Source organism: Myodes glareolus, chromosome 11 (genome assembly GCF_982192425.1).
Source record: "Myodes glareolus chromosome 11, mMyoGla1.1, whole genome shotgun sequence".
NCBI lineage: Eukaryota > Metazoa > Chordata > Mammalia > Rodentia > Cricetidae > Myodes > Myodes glareolus.
The window spans coordinates 23094549-23110067 of record NC_142036.1 but is presented as its reverse complement, the minus strand read 5'-3'; the positions used below and the strand labels follow the sequence as shown (position 1 = coordinate 23110067).

At 44.5% G+C, this 15519-nt stretch overlaps 1 protein-coding gene across 1 annotated transcript; it reads right to left on the bottom strand.

Annotated features, from left to right (window-relative positions):
• Positions 1-7136: 7136 nt before the first annotated feature.
• On the bottom strand, positions 7137-13482 carry LOC148120454 (serine protease inhibitor A3N-like). Its single transcript, XM_087911542.1, has 4 exons — positions 12861-13482; positions 10010-10283; positions 8940-9090; positions 7137-8047 (listed from the first exon to the last, which is right to left on the bottom strand). The coding sequence occupies exons 1-4, from the start codon at positions 13465-13467 to the stop codon at positions 7847-7849; spliced, it is 1233 nt and encodes a 410-aa protein (XP_087767668.1). The 5' UTR covers positions 13468-13482; the 3' UTR covers positions 7137-7846.
• Between the last annotated feature and the right edge of the window lie 2037 nt (positions 13483-15519).

Below are 15519 nucleotides of genomic sequence, written 5' to 3'. Positions count from 1 at the left end.
AGGTTCAGGAGCTAATAGTGAGAAGGCAGGGTTCCACTCACTATAGCCCTAGTGGTCTAAATGAAGATTTTGTGAACCCTATTCCTATGACCTAATTTCTGTTGACCCAGAAGTTGTAGTTGAAGAGGAAAAATCACTTCTACTAGGAGACACAATGAACATTCCACTGAACTGAAAATTCTGACTTCTACCTGGCCACTTTGGGGTTCAGATGCCTTTTATCCAAAGTCTTAAGAATTGAGGAACTGTGTTAGGTGGAGTGATTGGTCCAGATAACCAAGCAGTATTGGATTGCTTCTCCACAGTGGAGGGAGAAAGATTGTGTCTTGAGTCATGTGATTCTTTAGGGAGTCTCTTTGTGTTACCATGTACTGAGATTAGAGTCATGGAAAACTACAGCAACCTAAACCAGGTAGGATCACAAAGGGAATGTAGGTATGGGTCTCTTCCCCAGTACAGAACAAAGGTCAGGTGAGGTGCTTGCTGAGTGTGCAAGAAATACAGAGTGTGCAAGGCAACAGAGGAGCATTGCGAAGGCTGTATGATCAGTTCCGGAATGAGAATTATGATTGAACCGAGTGTTTCTGTTACATTTTGGTTAAATATGTATTTGTACAGATACTTGTGCTTGCTTTCATGAATTTCTTTATCATGCAATGTAATATCAATTCAAAGAATACCAGTGCATATAATATTTAAGTTAAACATATGAAAAGAATGACTCTCAAGGGACATCACTACCTATTATAAAATTAAGAATGCATTTCTAGTCAGATCAAAAATAGTTATATCATGCTAGGTTAGATAATGACATATTAAAAAATACTGTATTTGCAATTGTATATGGAATAGTTAAGCCATGTAATACACAGCTAAGACCTGAGTATTGACTTTAATCAGAGGTTAAGCTTGTATTAAGGAGACATGAAATGTGCCGAGGTGAACTTGGATGCTGACCATGCAATAATAGAATAATCACTTGTTTCTTAATTGCAGACTGGAATGAAAGGCTAAACGAGAATCAACTGTCTCTCACTCCCAATCAGTGAAATTGACTTCTCACGAAGACGTGGAAATAATATAACAAGACAAGAAGATCCTATGGATCTTTAATTTACTAGCTTATCTTTTCAACAAACCTCTCTACTGTACCAAACACTAAGACATAAGCGAGCAATTTCGTTGTGGTGACTTTGGAGAACAAATCAACTTCCGAATGATTTTTAACCTAGACCCACAAGTCAAAGTGACCAAAAATTTAAATGACCCAAAAACTTTTGATCAACGGAACAAGTTAGCCTAGGGATAACAGTGCAATCCCATTTGAGAGTCCATATTGACAATTAGTGTTTATGACTTCAATGCTGGATCAGGACATCCCAATGGTATAGCAGCTATTAATGGTTTGTTCAACGATTAATGTCCTATGAGATCTGAGTTCAGACCGGAGCAATTCAGGAGGGTTTGTATCTATTAACTATTTCTCCCAGTACCAAAGGTCAAGAGAAATGGGGATTCCTTAACAATAGTGTCCCCAAACTAATATATGAAGTTATCTTAATTTAGTAAGTTTGTACAACCATCACCCTAGACAAGGGTATAATTAGGGTGTCAGAGGCAGGAAATTGCATAAGACTTAAAACTTTGATCCCAGAGGTTCAAATCCTTTCCCTAATAGTGTGTTTCATTAACATCTCAACCCTTCTAATTACAGTACTAATTGCCATGGCGTTCCTTACTTTAATAGAATGGAAAATCTTAGGCTATGTACAATTATGGAAAGGAGCAAACATTGTAGGACCTTACAGAATTTTTCAACCATTTGCAGATGCAATAAAACTATTCATTAAAAAAACACTACAACCCTTAGCCATTTCAACAACCCTACTCCTTATCCACCCACTTTATTCCTCTTACTAGCCTAAACCTATGAATTCCAGTGCCAATACCTCATCCCAGTCAACCTTAACTTAGGAATTCTATTTATTTTAGCCACATCAAGCCAATCAGTTTACTCCATTTTATTATCAGGGTGAGCATCCAACTCCAAATACTCTATATTTGAAGCTCTACGAACATAGTTCAAACAATCTCATATGAAGTAACAATAGTAATCATTCTGCTATCTGTACTTCTAATAACGAATTGTTCTCAATCCAATCATTATTTATATACACAAGAATCAACATGTCTTCTAGTACCAGCCTGACCCCTAGCCACAATATGATTTATCTCAACCCTAGCAGAAGTTAACCATACCCCTGTCGACCTAACAGTAGGAGTATCAGAGTTAGTCTCAGACTTCAATATTGAATAAGCTTCTGGACCCTTTGCGTTATTCTTCATAGTTGAATACATAAGTAGTATTTTAATAAACACCCTATCAACAATCGTATTCATAGGCCCATTTCATAACCCACATAGCCCTGAGCTTTACACCATAAACTCTGCAATCAAAACCCTGCTTTTAACCACTCTCTTCCTATGAATTCGAGCATCTTAACCATGATTCCCATATGATCAACTTATGCACCGGCTATGAAAAAATTTCCTAACTCTCACTCTGGCCTTCTGCATATGACATATCTCAATCCCAATCTTCATAGCCAGCGTCTCCCCTTACACCTAGAAATATGTCTGAAAAAGAGTTACTTTGATGAAGTAAATAAGAGAGGTTCCAACATTCTTATTTCTAGAACAATAAGAATTGAACCTGTACCTAAGAATCCAAAAATTCTCCAGGCTATCCATTGCACCCCGTTCTACAAGTAAGGTCAGCTAATAAAGCTATTGGCAGCTAATAAAGCTATTGAATCCATACCCCGAAAATGTTGGCTTAAACCTTTCCCATACTAATTAATGCAATCACACTTCTCATCATTTACTTCACAATCTTAACAGGACCCATAGTCACTATTCTCAGTTCCAATCTCTTCATTATATGAGTTGGTCTCGAAACAAATCTCCTGTTCATAATTCCACTAAGTAGATAGCACATCAAATCCACGATCCACAGAAGCAGCAACAAAATATTTCCTTACCCAAGTCACTGCCTCGATAATTCTTCTACTTCCTATCATTATAAATTTTAAACATCTAGGACTAAGGTTATTCCAACCTGAAGCTAACAACACCATCCTCATACTAACCTTTATCTCTCTAGTAATTAAACTAGGGCTAGCAGCCTTCCACTCATGACTACCAGAAGTAACACAAGGCATTAAACTACACACAAGCCTAAATCTACATACATGACAAAAATCACCCCACTATTAATCTTATTTCAAGTACATTAACTGATAGATCTTAAATCCTCATCCTATCAACCACTATATCAGTCCTTATTGGAGCCTGAAGCAGACTAAACCAAACACAAACACGAAAAATTGAAGCCTACGCATCCATTGCTCACATAGGCTGAATAATCTCTATCTTACCCTACAACCCATCCCTCACAATCCTAAATCTTCTAATTTGCATTCTTATAACCATTCTTATATTTATAATCTTTCACTACCACTCACTCTCGTCAGTCATCTCTGTATCACTTATGTGTAATAAAATAGCAATAGCACACTCCATAATCTCACTAATCCTACTATCAACAGGAGGGCTACCCCCACTCACAGGATTCTTACCCTAATGAGCTATCATTATAAAACTCCTAAAAATAACAACTTAATTCTAGCTACATTAATAGCAATAACTGCCTTAATCAACCCATTTTTCTACACTCGCCTGATTTACTCAACCTCACTTACCACATTCCCCACAAACAATAATTCCAAAATATTTATTCACCAAACCCACACAAAAACTAACAATATTCTATCATTATTAATAATTACAAGCACAAAAATCCTCCCACTATTTCCTCTACTATTACTATAGATAGACATTTAGGATACTCAGTCCAAGAGCCTTCAAAGCCCTGAGCAAATCTATAAAGTTTAACTTCCGATAAGAACTAAATACTCACCTTGTAATGTCTGCTGCTGAGTAACAGATCTGCAGCACCGGAGACCAACACTGAAGTCCAGGTAGGGCACCATCTCCTGGACATCTAGACTACAATCTGGAGGCAGATTGGATATATTAGGTTCTTTCTCTGTGAAAAGAAATATGCCTCTTCCTTATTGGAGTAGATAATTATTCTGGATATGGATTTGCCCTTCCTGAATGCATTGCTTCTGCAAAAATCATCATCCATAGACTTACCTAACTTACCTAACGTAACCATGGTCATGTTATTTCACACAATATTGCTTCTGACCTAGGAATTCACTTTACACAGAGAGAATTGCAACAGGGTGCCCCGGATCTAGAAATGCACTGGCTTTACGTAATCCCTACCATTCTGAAGCAGCTGTCCTGAAAGAAATATGGAATGCCTTTCAGAAGACACAGTTGCTTTACCAATTATTTGGCAGGATTCTGGAGGGCTGGGGCAGGGTTTTCCAGAAGGTGGTGTATTCTTTGAACCATTGTCCAATGCATAGCGTGGTTTCTCCTGTACCCAGGATCCACAAGTCCAGTAGTTAAGAGGTGAAAAGGGTCATGTTTCCACTCATTCTCATCCCTATTGACACACTATGAAGATATCTGATTATTATTCCGTATCTCACTTCCTATTGGCCTAGAAACTAGTTCTAGACATTGAGTTACTCCTTCCAAAAAATACAGCATTCCTCTGAATTGAAAGCTCAGACTTGCCCTGGCTGTTTGGGTTTCTGATGGCTTTTATCTAACAGTCAAATAATGGAATAACTGTGTTGGGTGGAGTGATTGTTCCTGATTACCAAGCAGACTTTGGTTGCTTGTCCACAGTGGAGGGGACAAAGATTATGTCTGGAGGTCATGTGATCCTTTAGGACATCTCTTTATGTGACCACATCCTGAGATTAAAGGTGGGAAACTTTAGGAAACCAATCAGGCAGGATGACAAAGGGCATGAAGGCCTGGGTCATGTCTGCAGGAAAGAGTGAAGACCTGGTGAGGTGTTCTCTGAGTGTGCAGGAAATGCAGAGTGAGCAAAGGAGGACCACAGCTACAGATTCCAGCAACGGTGGCTGCAGAAATGGGGATTATTATTGAAATGGGGGTTTCTGTTCTTTCCTGGTTAAGAATGTGTTTGTACAGATATTTGTGTTTTCTTTCCTCAATTTATTCATCATATAGTATAACATCAATTAAAAGAATATCAGGGCATATATATTCATGTTTTAGATACTAAAACAATGCTTCTTAAGAAACATGGTCTCCTATTATAATATTAGTAATGGATCTGTGGGGGAACGAAGGAAAGTTTTGATTGATGTAAGTATGACCTGCTTAAATATATAATGCATCTCCAATCATCTGCGTAACAATTAATCTTTCTGAGACATAGCTAAGACCTGGTTATAGTATTACCATAAGCAGAAATTAAGCATAATTTAGGGAGATACAATAGCATTTTACGTTGAAAACGGGTGAACTTGTGATGGGTTTATGGATTAAAGTTAACTTAGCTCCATTTCGAAATAACTGAAATCAAAGCAGCTGGGTACATCTGTAAGGAAATGTTTCTTAATTAAATTATTTGAAGCAGGAGGAGATATTTTTAATCTGGATTTTATGAGCTGAGAAGACCCACTTTAATCTGGGCCACGTGTTCTGCTGGCAGCCTACATAGAGGACATCGATGGATGCCTGCTCCTTCACCTGCCTGCTCTCGATCTCACTGGCAAGTCCACTCCTTCACTGGCATCGGAGCTCCTTCTTCAAGATTCCAGCACATACTGAAGACCAGGTGAGACTTCTCGGCTTGTGGATTGAACAACTACTTGATTGCTTGCTCTTCCATTGTGAGACAGCTATTTTTGGACTAATTGGGCAAGCGCTTTTAAATCTTTCCAATAAATTCCCTTTCGGTAGAGATTTGTCCTGTAACATTTGTTCCTACAGTGAATCCTAATAATGACATTTAGTGTTCAGACCCAGCTCACGGCAGCATGAGATGTCTTCAGCAGCAGGAGCCTTAGATTCCTGGTCTGAACTATGACGGATGGAGGGACGCAGCTGTGGCATGCCAGTGTTCATGGAGCTCATGAGGTGGTGACCTCAGGGACGTGATTGAACATAGTGAAGTTGTTGGGACACAGCTGCTTCCAATACATGGGTCCCCACCTTCTCGCTTGATGGCTCCCATGGGTGATGCCTCAATCCTCAATGGACAAGGGAATCTTGTGTGAGACCCTCCCCCCAGGCTGTAATTGTCTGCAACCACATGTCCTCCTGTTCAGTGTGTGTCTCAGGAGCCTCGAGACTCAAGCATGTCTCAAATTGAACATGCTAATTTCCCTCTCTGTGCGGGCCTCCAGCAGTGTTTCAGGTCTGATGGAGTGTCCGTGGTTACTCAGCACTGTAACACAAACGAAACTTGATTTCCTCTTGTCTTCTGTCCTGTCACAAAACCAGCTGATACTTAAGTAAAATCACCCACTCTCCAGATGTGGCCTCCTGATCCCTGAAGCTGCCCTCAGTGTCAGTACCCACATTGCCCATAGCGGTTTGAGGATCCCAGGACAGGAACCGTGATTCACCCGTCCAGAGCTCCCTGTCATTTAGAGTCCTTTCAGGATTCTCCTAGGGTCAGGCTCTTTGCCATCTGGTGATGGTTTTTTTCTTTCCTAAATACCCACGTATTCTTAGAATACCTCTATTGTTGTGTGCCCTGCCAAAAGCATTTTTCTGGTCATCTGACAACCTTCTCATCCTCCTCTGAGCTCAGCACTGAGGTTGCATGATCATTAGACTCATTTGGGTGCTCTCTGGGAAGCATCCATAGCCTTGTTTCATGTTCCATCTGCCCAGGCCTAAGAATATCAGCTTGGGGAAGACTGTTCCTCTTACACGAGTCATACTGTTGAGCTGTGATGTTATCGGGAAATGACTAACCTTCTCTGTGCTTTAGTTTCCTATCCAAAAAAGGGACAGATATTATTACATACGTCAGAGGCTCATCACACAAGTCACACAATGTGAGTGACAACCTCTCCTACCTTATTGTCACTGGAGGCCACACCCCTGCCAACAGGAGCTGAGTGAACACTGCCTGATCACTTTCCGTGGAGATATATGTTTATTGATAATTTGTTTCGAGTACTGCATTTTGGGTAAAGAAGAAGGTGGTGTCCATTTGCGGTATGAGGTTGGTCAGTGGGGAACCTAGAAATGGCTCCTCTGCACTAGGTAGGTGCAAGAGGGGTAAGGAGCTGAGGTGACCAACTGACCCCATGCAGCTGTGGGAATAGGTGCTGTAACACAGTGCCAGATGTGGGCAGGGCCAGGAGCCCCTCACGGGACAGTGGGTGGCAGAGCCTGGAATAGGGATAGTGTGAGTCAGGAATTGGGCACCAAGTGGTCCCAGATTCTGGAAATAGACTCAGCTAGCATTTCCCTGCTCAGTCCTGCGGTTGAGTTCCCCATGAATGTCCACATGCTTGCATAGTTGCATCAAGGCTGTGCAAGCTGAAGACAGACATAACCACAGCCTAGATAAGTACTGTGACTGCCTGCCAGGCTCCATGCTTTGGGTAGAGGTCGATTCAGGAGCAGCAACAGGGAGGGGCCACAAAGACAGAGTTCAGGGTCAGGAACATGAGCTAGTGCTGCAAGAGGACGGAAACCTAACACTCTCTTTCCACAGGACCCTGTGCATGGTGGAGTCATACAGTTAGTCATTGTCCTGTCCAATCCAGGCACGCCACAGCCAATCAGAGCATGTGAGAGCCAACATACACATAGAGACCCAAATACAGAGTTAATTCCGGCTCCCAGGAGGAAGCCTCACCATTGGCAAGTTCTAGTTTCCCTTGGGATTTGTGATTTTGGTCATAAAGAGTGAAGACTGAGTATCTGTGTCAGAGATAATCATCAGGAATGGCCTGTTGAAATTCACATTCAAAGGATTCTTAAGTAGAGCCGATCCTTTCTTCAACATTCCTGTGGCAGCCGCTGCTTCTGTGCCTGTCTCAGCCACGTCCAGCACAGCCTTGTGGACCACCTGTAGGAGAAAGACATCACTCACTGGAGACCAGGGAGGGCAGGAGAGGAGATTCTTGGAGCATCCACTGCTGTCCTCAGCTGCTCATGAACTTGTTCCTATCATGAGCTCTACCCCTCGTGTCAACCAACCTCTGCTCTGGATGTGAGATGAGGCACGCGCTGGGTCTGCTCAGTCTCTGAGAATCTCTGCTGCTCTCAAACCCACTACACACTGAGGATGGGTGGAGGCAACACCAGTCCTTACTCCACTTCCTCAGGAGACTCACAGGGAGCAGCCAGGGTGTTAGCAGCCAGCACAGACTCCAGCATCCTTCCTGCTTCAGGCTTCTTGTGGCATAAAATTGCAACGTACATGGCCTGGCCTCTCCTTCCCAGAGTGCCATGGCCTGCTGCTACAGATATGAGCCTATGGCTCTGAATGGGCATCGGACGGAACACTAGGCATTGCCAGGCTGTGTATCCGGAGAGGTAGTGTGTCGTCCCAGGGCACCTCCTCTCCTATCCTTACACTATTCATCACAAATGCTATACATCTTTTGTTATTTCCTTTACTCCTATTTTTCTGTGTGCTAATCAGGAAGATCTGGGTAGCCCTGAGGTGAAGAAGTAGTTCACCCTGCAGTTAATTGTGAGTGGCATCCATACTACAGCACAGGTTAATATGAGCAAGCAAAGGCTCTTCCCTGCCCTGGGCGCCTGGGTGAGATTTTCTTCAGGGCATATAGAAGGGATTGGCTACATGGTATCTCCCGGGAGTATCTAAATTGTAATCCAGGATGAGGGAATCTCAGAGATGCAGACTTTCTCTCGCGTTTGTCATCTCTCACATGCCTAGCCTCACCATCCTCATTCAGGCACCAATGACAGTTACCCAGAGTGTCTTATCTTACCTGAGAGACTCTCAGGTTCTTAGACCCTGTGATCCCAGACAGGTCAGCCTGTGTGGAGAAGACTTCCCTGATGCCCAGCTGTGGAAGGATGTCCTGCAGGCTGTAGGCAGTGGAGATAGAGAACTTGGGCAGGGAGAACTCATTGATCTTTCTGCAAAGCGAAAGGAGAAATAAAAGAGTCACTGAAGTGTGTGTTCCCCTCAAATCACTTTGTACCTTGGGTAGCTCTCCTCAGATGGCCCTCTTGCCAAAGAGAAGCCCTCTTTCTATCTGTGTCTACATCACATGACTTTGTTTTCCTATTGCATTATTGTTCTTCCTGCTGGAGAGGTAATGAGGCTTGGTATCAACTTTTTCTTTACCAAAAATGCTTCTCTCCCAGATCACAAAATGCAGTCCTTGCCCTGACGTGTGGACCCTCAGATTCCATTTAACCATCCTCCTATTTAAGATTGCACACCCATCTGACTCTCACTTTCCGCATCCCTGGATCCTCCCCTACTGAATCTCACCGCGTCTCACCTTTTAGCAAATCAAACAATGATCAGTTACATTTCCAACTACCTACTCTCTCTTCTTAATTACAAAGTGAGTTCGCAGGCAAGAAATCTTGTGTTTTAGTCTCTTATATACTCTCTGGGTTTAGATCAGAGCACAGTACATAGTAGGTCTTCAAGTCATCCTTTTACTAATGACAAATGAATGAGAGCTGAGGGGGTGCCATGGCTGCACAGGGCAGAGCTGATTCTCAGCTGATATCCTCCCACCCTCACTTCTTCTGCCTTCCAAGACCCATGCAGGATTCTATGTAATTACATCCTGGGAGACACAGAGGAATCCTCAGCTCCTGCTCTCATTGATGTCATCTTTTGAACAACAAAATTGAAAGGAAACGCAGTCCTCACACTACAGAGTCAGCAGAGGAAAATTCACCTCAGGTTCACTTGTCCCTGCTGACTCGGCACTTATTACACTGATTTCTAGTGTGACTCTGAGGTACAAGGACCCTGGGCTCCAGGCCAACCTTAGGATGCAGACTCAGACCAGCTCTTATTCCAGTGAACTCGCACCTGGGCCTCAGAGAGTCCCTCCACTTCCTCAGGGTCTCTGGCTGCAGGCTGGCTTCCACCTGCTGCATCCTGCCCTGGTCAGGGAGAATGAACAGGGCGCTGGCATTGCCTGTGTACTTCAGCTCCACCACAGTGCAGGCCAGCTCCTCATCCCAGAAGTAGGGGGTGGTCAGAAACTTAAGTTTCATCATGGGCACCTTCACAGTCCTCTTGCTGTCCAAGTAGAAGTCAGACTCAAATGTGAAGTCAGGGTCAAAGGGTTTCCTCCATTTCCCTAAATGTGGAGCAAGTCATCAATTGTAACATCAGCAGAGAGATGTTACACCCCACCCCATTTCTGCCCCATTCCTCAGTCTTGACAGTCTTCCACAATCCATCTGCAACAACACTGAGTTCCCTTCTGGTTACGTAATCTAGGTTAGAAAAAACATCGGCAGATGCAGAACTGTGAGTGAGATGTTATTCGCAGACTTAAAAAGGGAACTCATAACCAAAGCTTCCCTACTTGAAGCAGCTGAGAAACATTCAGGGATCTGAGGCTGGTGTGTGTACCACAGATTTAGAGTGAAGGTGCTGAGACTGGGACCTGGGAGAGTTGGGGACCCCTTCTTCCTCAGGAGGAACCATGTCTAGAAGGCAGGCCCTTGTGGACAGGTTTTAGGGGAAACAGGACTAAGGAGACTGTGTTCTCTTACACCATGGTCTGACGATGGTGCCATCAGTGTGAACCACCTTAATAAAAGTCAGGGCCGAGAACCATGGGTGGGTTTAGATGGAAGCCTGTGACATCTGCAACTCCCACAGCTGGATTATCAGGTGCCCACAGTTAGTTGACAAACACATGGGTAATGAGTCCTCTTCTCCCCCATGATCTATGTTCTCCTCTATGAATCAAAATTCTCCTGCTCAGACTTGTCCCAGCTCCCAAGTGCATGTGCAAGTCTACAATACATCCCTGGACTTGGTACTTGGACAGTTTCTTTGGGTCAGGATGCAGCAGATAAAAATACATCTCCACTCACAGGCATGCTGCTTTGTAACTTGGTTCCATGACCAGCAGAGGGAGCCACACCCTGCATTCTCACCCTTCAGGCCTTCCCTCTGCTTCCCCTCTGTGCAGAGCACATCAGCTATGGGGCCATCTTTCCATCCTGTCCTCAGTCCTCCTACCTTCTTGTGTCCTCAGCCAGTTATTTTCTGTCTATGGTCTCAGATCCTCGCCTCCTCTGCCCTGAACCATCTAGAGTTCATGTTCCAAATCCACCCAGGTCTGGTCACATCAGTATTTCATCAGGCCTCATTCTGTGGGGCCATTACCTCACTCCTTGGTCTATCAGGCAGGGATTTGTGGGCATGTCTTCTGGTAGTCTCCCCACTAACCCTTTCCCACAGCAATTCCAGCCCAGTCTGCCAATCTCTTGTCCCTCAACCCCAGACTCACTGTCTTCAGCACTGTGACCCCACAGGCTCCCCGGGATATGAGTTTTACAAATTAAAATTCCACGACGTATTCAGACACTAAACACAGACCACTGCCTAGCTGACACTTCCCTCTCACTAATGGCTTCTCCTCAGTTCTTGCTTTTTCACGTCCAGGTCTAGCCTTACAGAAAAGGCTCAGGGGAGAGTTCCTGCACGGGATCTGCCCACAGGACACTTCAATATGGTCAACTTTGCTACTTCCTCCTCAAGATTAGGGTAACCAGGCTCCTTAGGTCAAGAAATCCCAAGCCCCCATGGGTCTTCTTTGAGGTTATCTGTCAGACAAATTCTATTGGAGCATCTTAGAAAGGTTAGCGAGTTGAATAACAGATTTTGTTTGTTGTAGTTGTTGATTTTAATGTAATTGACCCCCAACCGCTCATAGGGAGTGGCATTATTATGAGGTGTGACTTTGTTAGAGTAGGTGTGTGGAGCCCACAGTGACTTCATTCCATCTTGTCTTAAGGGAAAAGAGTTCAACTTGTTATTACTCCTCAAGGTCAAATAACAGGACATTTGTCCAAAGGCTTGGGTATTAGATGCTTTGAGAATCAAGAAGGCGATTACACTTGTTTGTTGCATGAAACATGGCAAGGAAGTCTTTTGCCCTCCCTTTTTGCTTTGGGTATAAAAGGACTATGATAAATAAATCTGGGGCTGCTGCATTATTCACTGGGAGGCCTCCCAATTTTATCTTCTGTCTTTTGTCTCTTCCTATTTTAATCCACACTCCCCTATTCTGGTAAAGTTCGACAGGTCCACTGACCCTGACATAGTTGTGGTCTTGTTAGAGAAAGTGTGTTACTGTGGAGGCAGGCTTTGAGGTGTCAATATATTCTCTAGACACTGTTGAGAGTCTCGGACTAATTCCTCTATCCTGAAAGATGTAGGACTTTCATACTCCTCCAATGCTTGCATACTGCATGTCCCATCATGGTGATAATGGACTGAACCTCGAAACTGTAATGAGTTTCCCCAGTGAAATGCTTTCCTTTAAAAGAGTTGCCATGATCATGGTGTCTCCTTACAGCAGTAGAACACTGACCAAGGCTCTGAACTGCAGGGGAAACATGACTTCCTCATACTCAGGTAGGACTGCACATGTGACCCATGCATTCTGATAGTCAGTTTATGTCACAGACAAATTCAGCCCTCTTAGACTGGGAGTTAAGGGGTTCTGTGGAGTATGTACCAGGAACCACATCTATATCCAAAAGATCTCAAAGGAGAAGTAAGGCCATTTAATAATAATAAGTTAGGCACCCCCGTCCAAGGCCATGAGTCCCTCCTTTCCAGGTGTCAGTGTATGAACACAAGGTGCCCAGGCAACAACCTCTCCATCCACCCACGAATCAGTGCCCATCCTCACCTTTAAAATAGATGTAGTTCACCAGCACCATTACTGTATCCACATCCAGACCTGAGATCAGGTCCTTGATCTTCCCATGGGTCTGTTTCCTCACATAGTCATTGATGAGAGTTTTGGCCTCATGAGGCTGCTGGAAGTCGACACTTGAGGCCCCAGCCTGGTAGAGTGCCCTTGCTTTCTCCTTGAACTCTGCCAGGATCTGCAGGCTCTTTTCAACAAACATGGCACTGCCTGTGCTGATCTGCACCTGGTCCCCTGGCTGGCTGAGCATGAGGAGGAGGTGTCCAAATCCCCGGTGGATGTCTGCCTCAGAGGTCTCTGTGAGATTGAAATTGAGACCTTCTAGAATCTCTTGCAGGGTGTTGTTGCTTGCTCCCAGGGACAGGATAGCCAAGGCAGCTGAGATGCTGAGTGGGGAGAAGACAATGTTTTTATCTGAACACTTCATAGTCAGCTCCTTGTAGAGGCTGAAGGCGAAGTCAGTATTGGTTGAGGCCAGTGTTAGACTGTCCACTTGTGCCCCGTGACTTTGGTTTTCCTGGATTGCATAGTTCCTTCCCAAGGTTCCATCAGACTGGCAGAGGACAGCAGGGGTGTTTCCAGACATCACTCTGGTCTTCTGGTTGAAATGAGAAGATTCTTTTATCTGGGATGACCACATGATTCCCTGACCACCTCCTAGTCCTCCCACCTGGCTTGCACTGTGTCCCTTTGCTGCCTTTGCATCTGTGCATGGGAGGTGCCCTGGCCCCTCAGATGGCAGTGCCACATCCTCTGCTCCTCTTCACTACAGGAAGAAGTGCTGCTGCTGTAACCAGTTTTCCTAATGGAGAACCAAGACCCAGAGTTGAAGGGATTGGCCAGGGTCACAGTGTAAGCAAGAGAAGACCTAGGGATGGGCTCAAGGCTTGTGTAATCGGAATGTCACCTCTTCTCTTCTGGCTTAGCTTAAGGGCTCATTATAAAGCAGGAACCTCTTCCTTGGCACTTGTGACCACTAACTCATCACAAAACTCTAGTCAGGACTCAGGGAATAAAACTCAGACCAGCTATATAGCACAGAACCCACCAGAACCTCAAATAGACATGTCTTAGACATCTCACAGTCCTGTGTTGAATCTCAGTGCAAGTATATGGTAGCGTGTGGGGTTGATTGAAAACAGCACTGGAGATGTCTTGTGCAGCACCAGAGCCTTGGGCCCCTGAGAACAGGCATCAGAAGGATGTAGATAGGGAGGGTCTTACAGTCCTGCCAGGATCCACATTGTGGTTTGTATCTCAGCTTGGAAGGTCTCCTGATGGGAAGAAAAATTAATGGTGCCCAAGTCTCTGATACCGGAATGAGATTTCATTTTGGTTATCAAGATGAATGTGTGGTCACAAGAAATGAGTGGACTTACCTGGCAGCCTGGTCACTGACCCCGGGTACATTATTAGCAAAAGAGTAGCTTATTATAGGCATTGTGGGTATTTGTAGGGAATGTCCTGATGGCCATCTCCTACATATGTCCCTGGACTGGAGACACAGGCATCACACAGACTAAATTTAATGGTTAACACTTTCACCCATCTTTAGCCTCTGTCTACTTTGGAGATGATGTCAGAGGAGACAGTAGATGCTCGAGGAATGGGAAAGTGAGAGAGAAGAACAGAGGAGAGAGGGTGCAGTGGGGAAAGGATGAAGGAGTGGGAAAGCAGAAGGAGGAGGAGGCAGGAGGATAGGAGGAGGGAGGGGATCAGATGAAGGAGCCAAGGGGCAAATGTAGGGGAGAAAAGACTGTAACAGTATAGGAGGAGAATAGCATAAGCAGGGTAGGGAGGTGTTGAAGCAGAGCCACATGTCCCCAGGCATGTAACATGCCTGCAGGGAGACAGAGACTTCAGCTGTCCTTACACTGTATTTCCTGTCAGATTGATGCAATTATTTCTTTAGAAAACATTCAACAATATTTTGCGTCAAAATTAATTCTACAGAAAACAAGCTAGTTTTGTTTGTGTGGCAGACTTGGCTCAGTGGCTGAGCTGTATTAGAGGAGGGTGGGAAACCTTTTCTTGGTTATTGGATTTTCTCTGGCAGTGAGGTTTCTGACCCCAAGATTTTCTTGTCTGCTGCAAGCATGGCAGTGATTCCACCTCCCCCATAGGAACTCTGCAAATTTCCTGTCTCCCTCTGCTTCCTACATCAGCACCCGGGCTAGTCAAGGTCTCAAAACTCCTGTGGAGGGTGGGAAGGAGCAGGCTCCATTCACTCTCCAGGAGCAGAGCCCATGGCTCCTCCTCCATCTTCCATAGACAGGAAGACCAAAACTGAAGAAAAGATTTTTATGCACCCCAGAAATGTTCCCTGATCCTAGTCCAGTGCCACAGGATCAACTCCTCCCCATCCAACCCAAGACTCCACACCATCACCAGTACCACACAGACCTGAGAAGTCTTCTCCTATGTCCTCTGAGAGCAAGATTCTTGGGAATCACCTGCAGAGCTGATGCCCACTGCCAGTGTCTGTGATGGATGAGTCCTGATGTTCCTGGTTGCTGCTGCCTGGTGTGTTATTCTGTCCACTGCACACAGATGCCTACTTATCCCCACTTGGGACTCCTCCCTTTTATAAGGAAATGCTGACACAAAGAAGCTGTGCTCTGTGCTCTGTCTGGAAATG

Coding starts and splice junctions, on each gene's coding strand:
- LOC148120454 (XM_087911542.1), bottom strand. CDS start 13,467: ATGTCTGGAAACACCCCTGCTGTCCTCTGCCAGTCTGATGGAACCTTG. Junction 10,284..12,860: donor GAACTACATCTATTTTAAAG/GTGAGGATGGGC, acceptor CTCCACATTTAG/GGAAATGGAGGAAACCCTTT. Junction 8,048..8,939: donor AGAACCTGAGAGTCTCTCAG/GTAAGATAAGAC, acceptor TTTCTCCTACAG/GTGGTCCACAAGGCTGTGCT.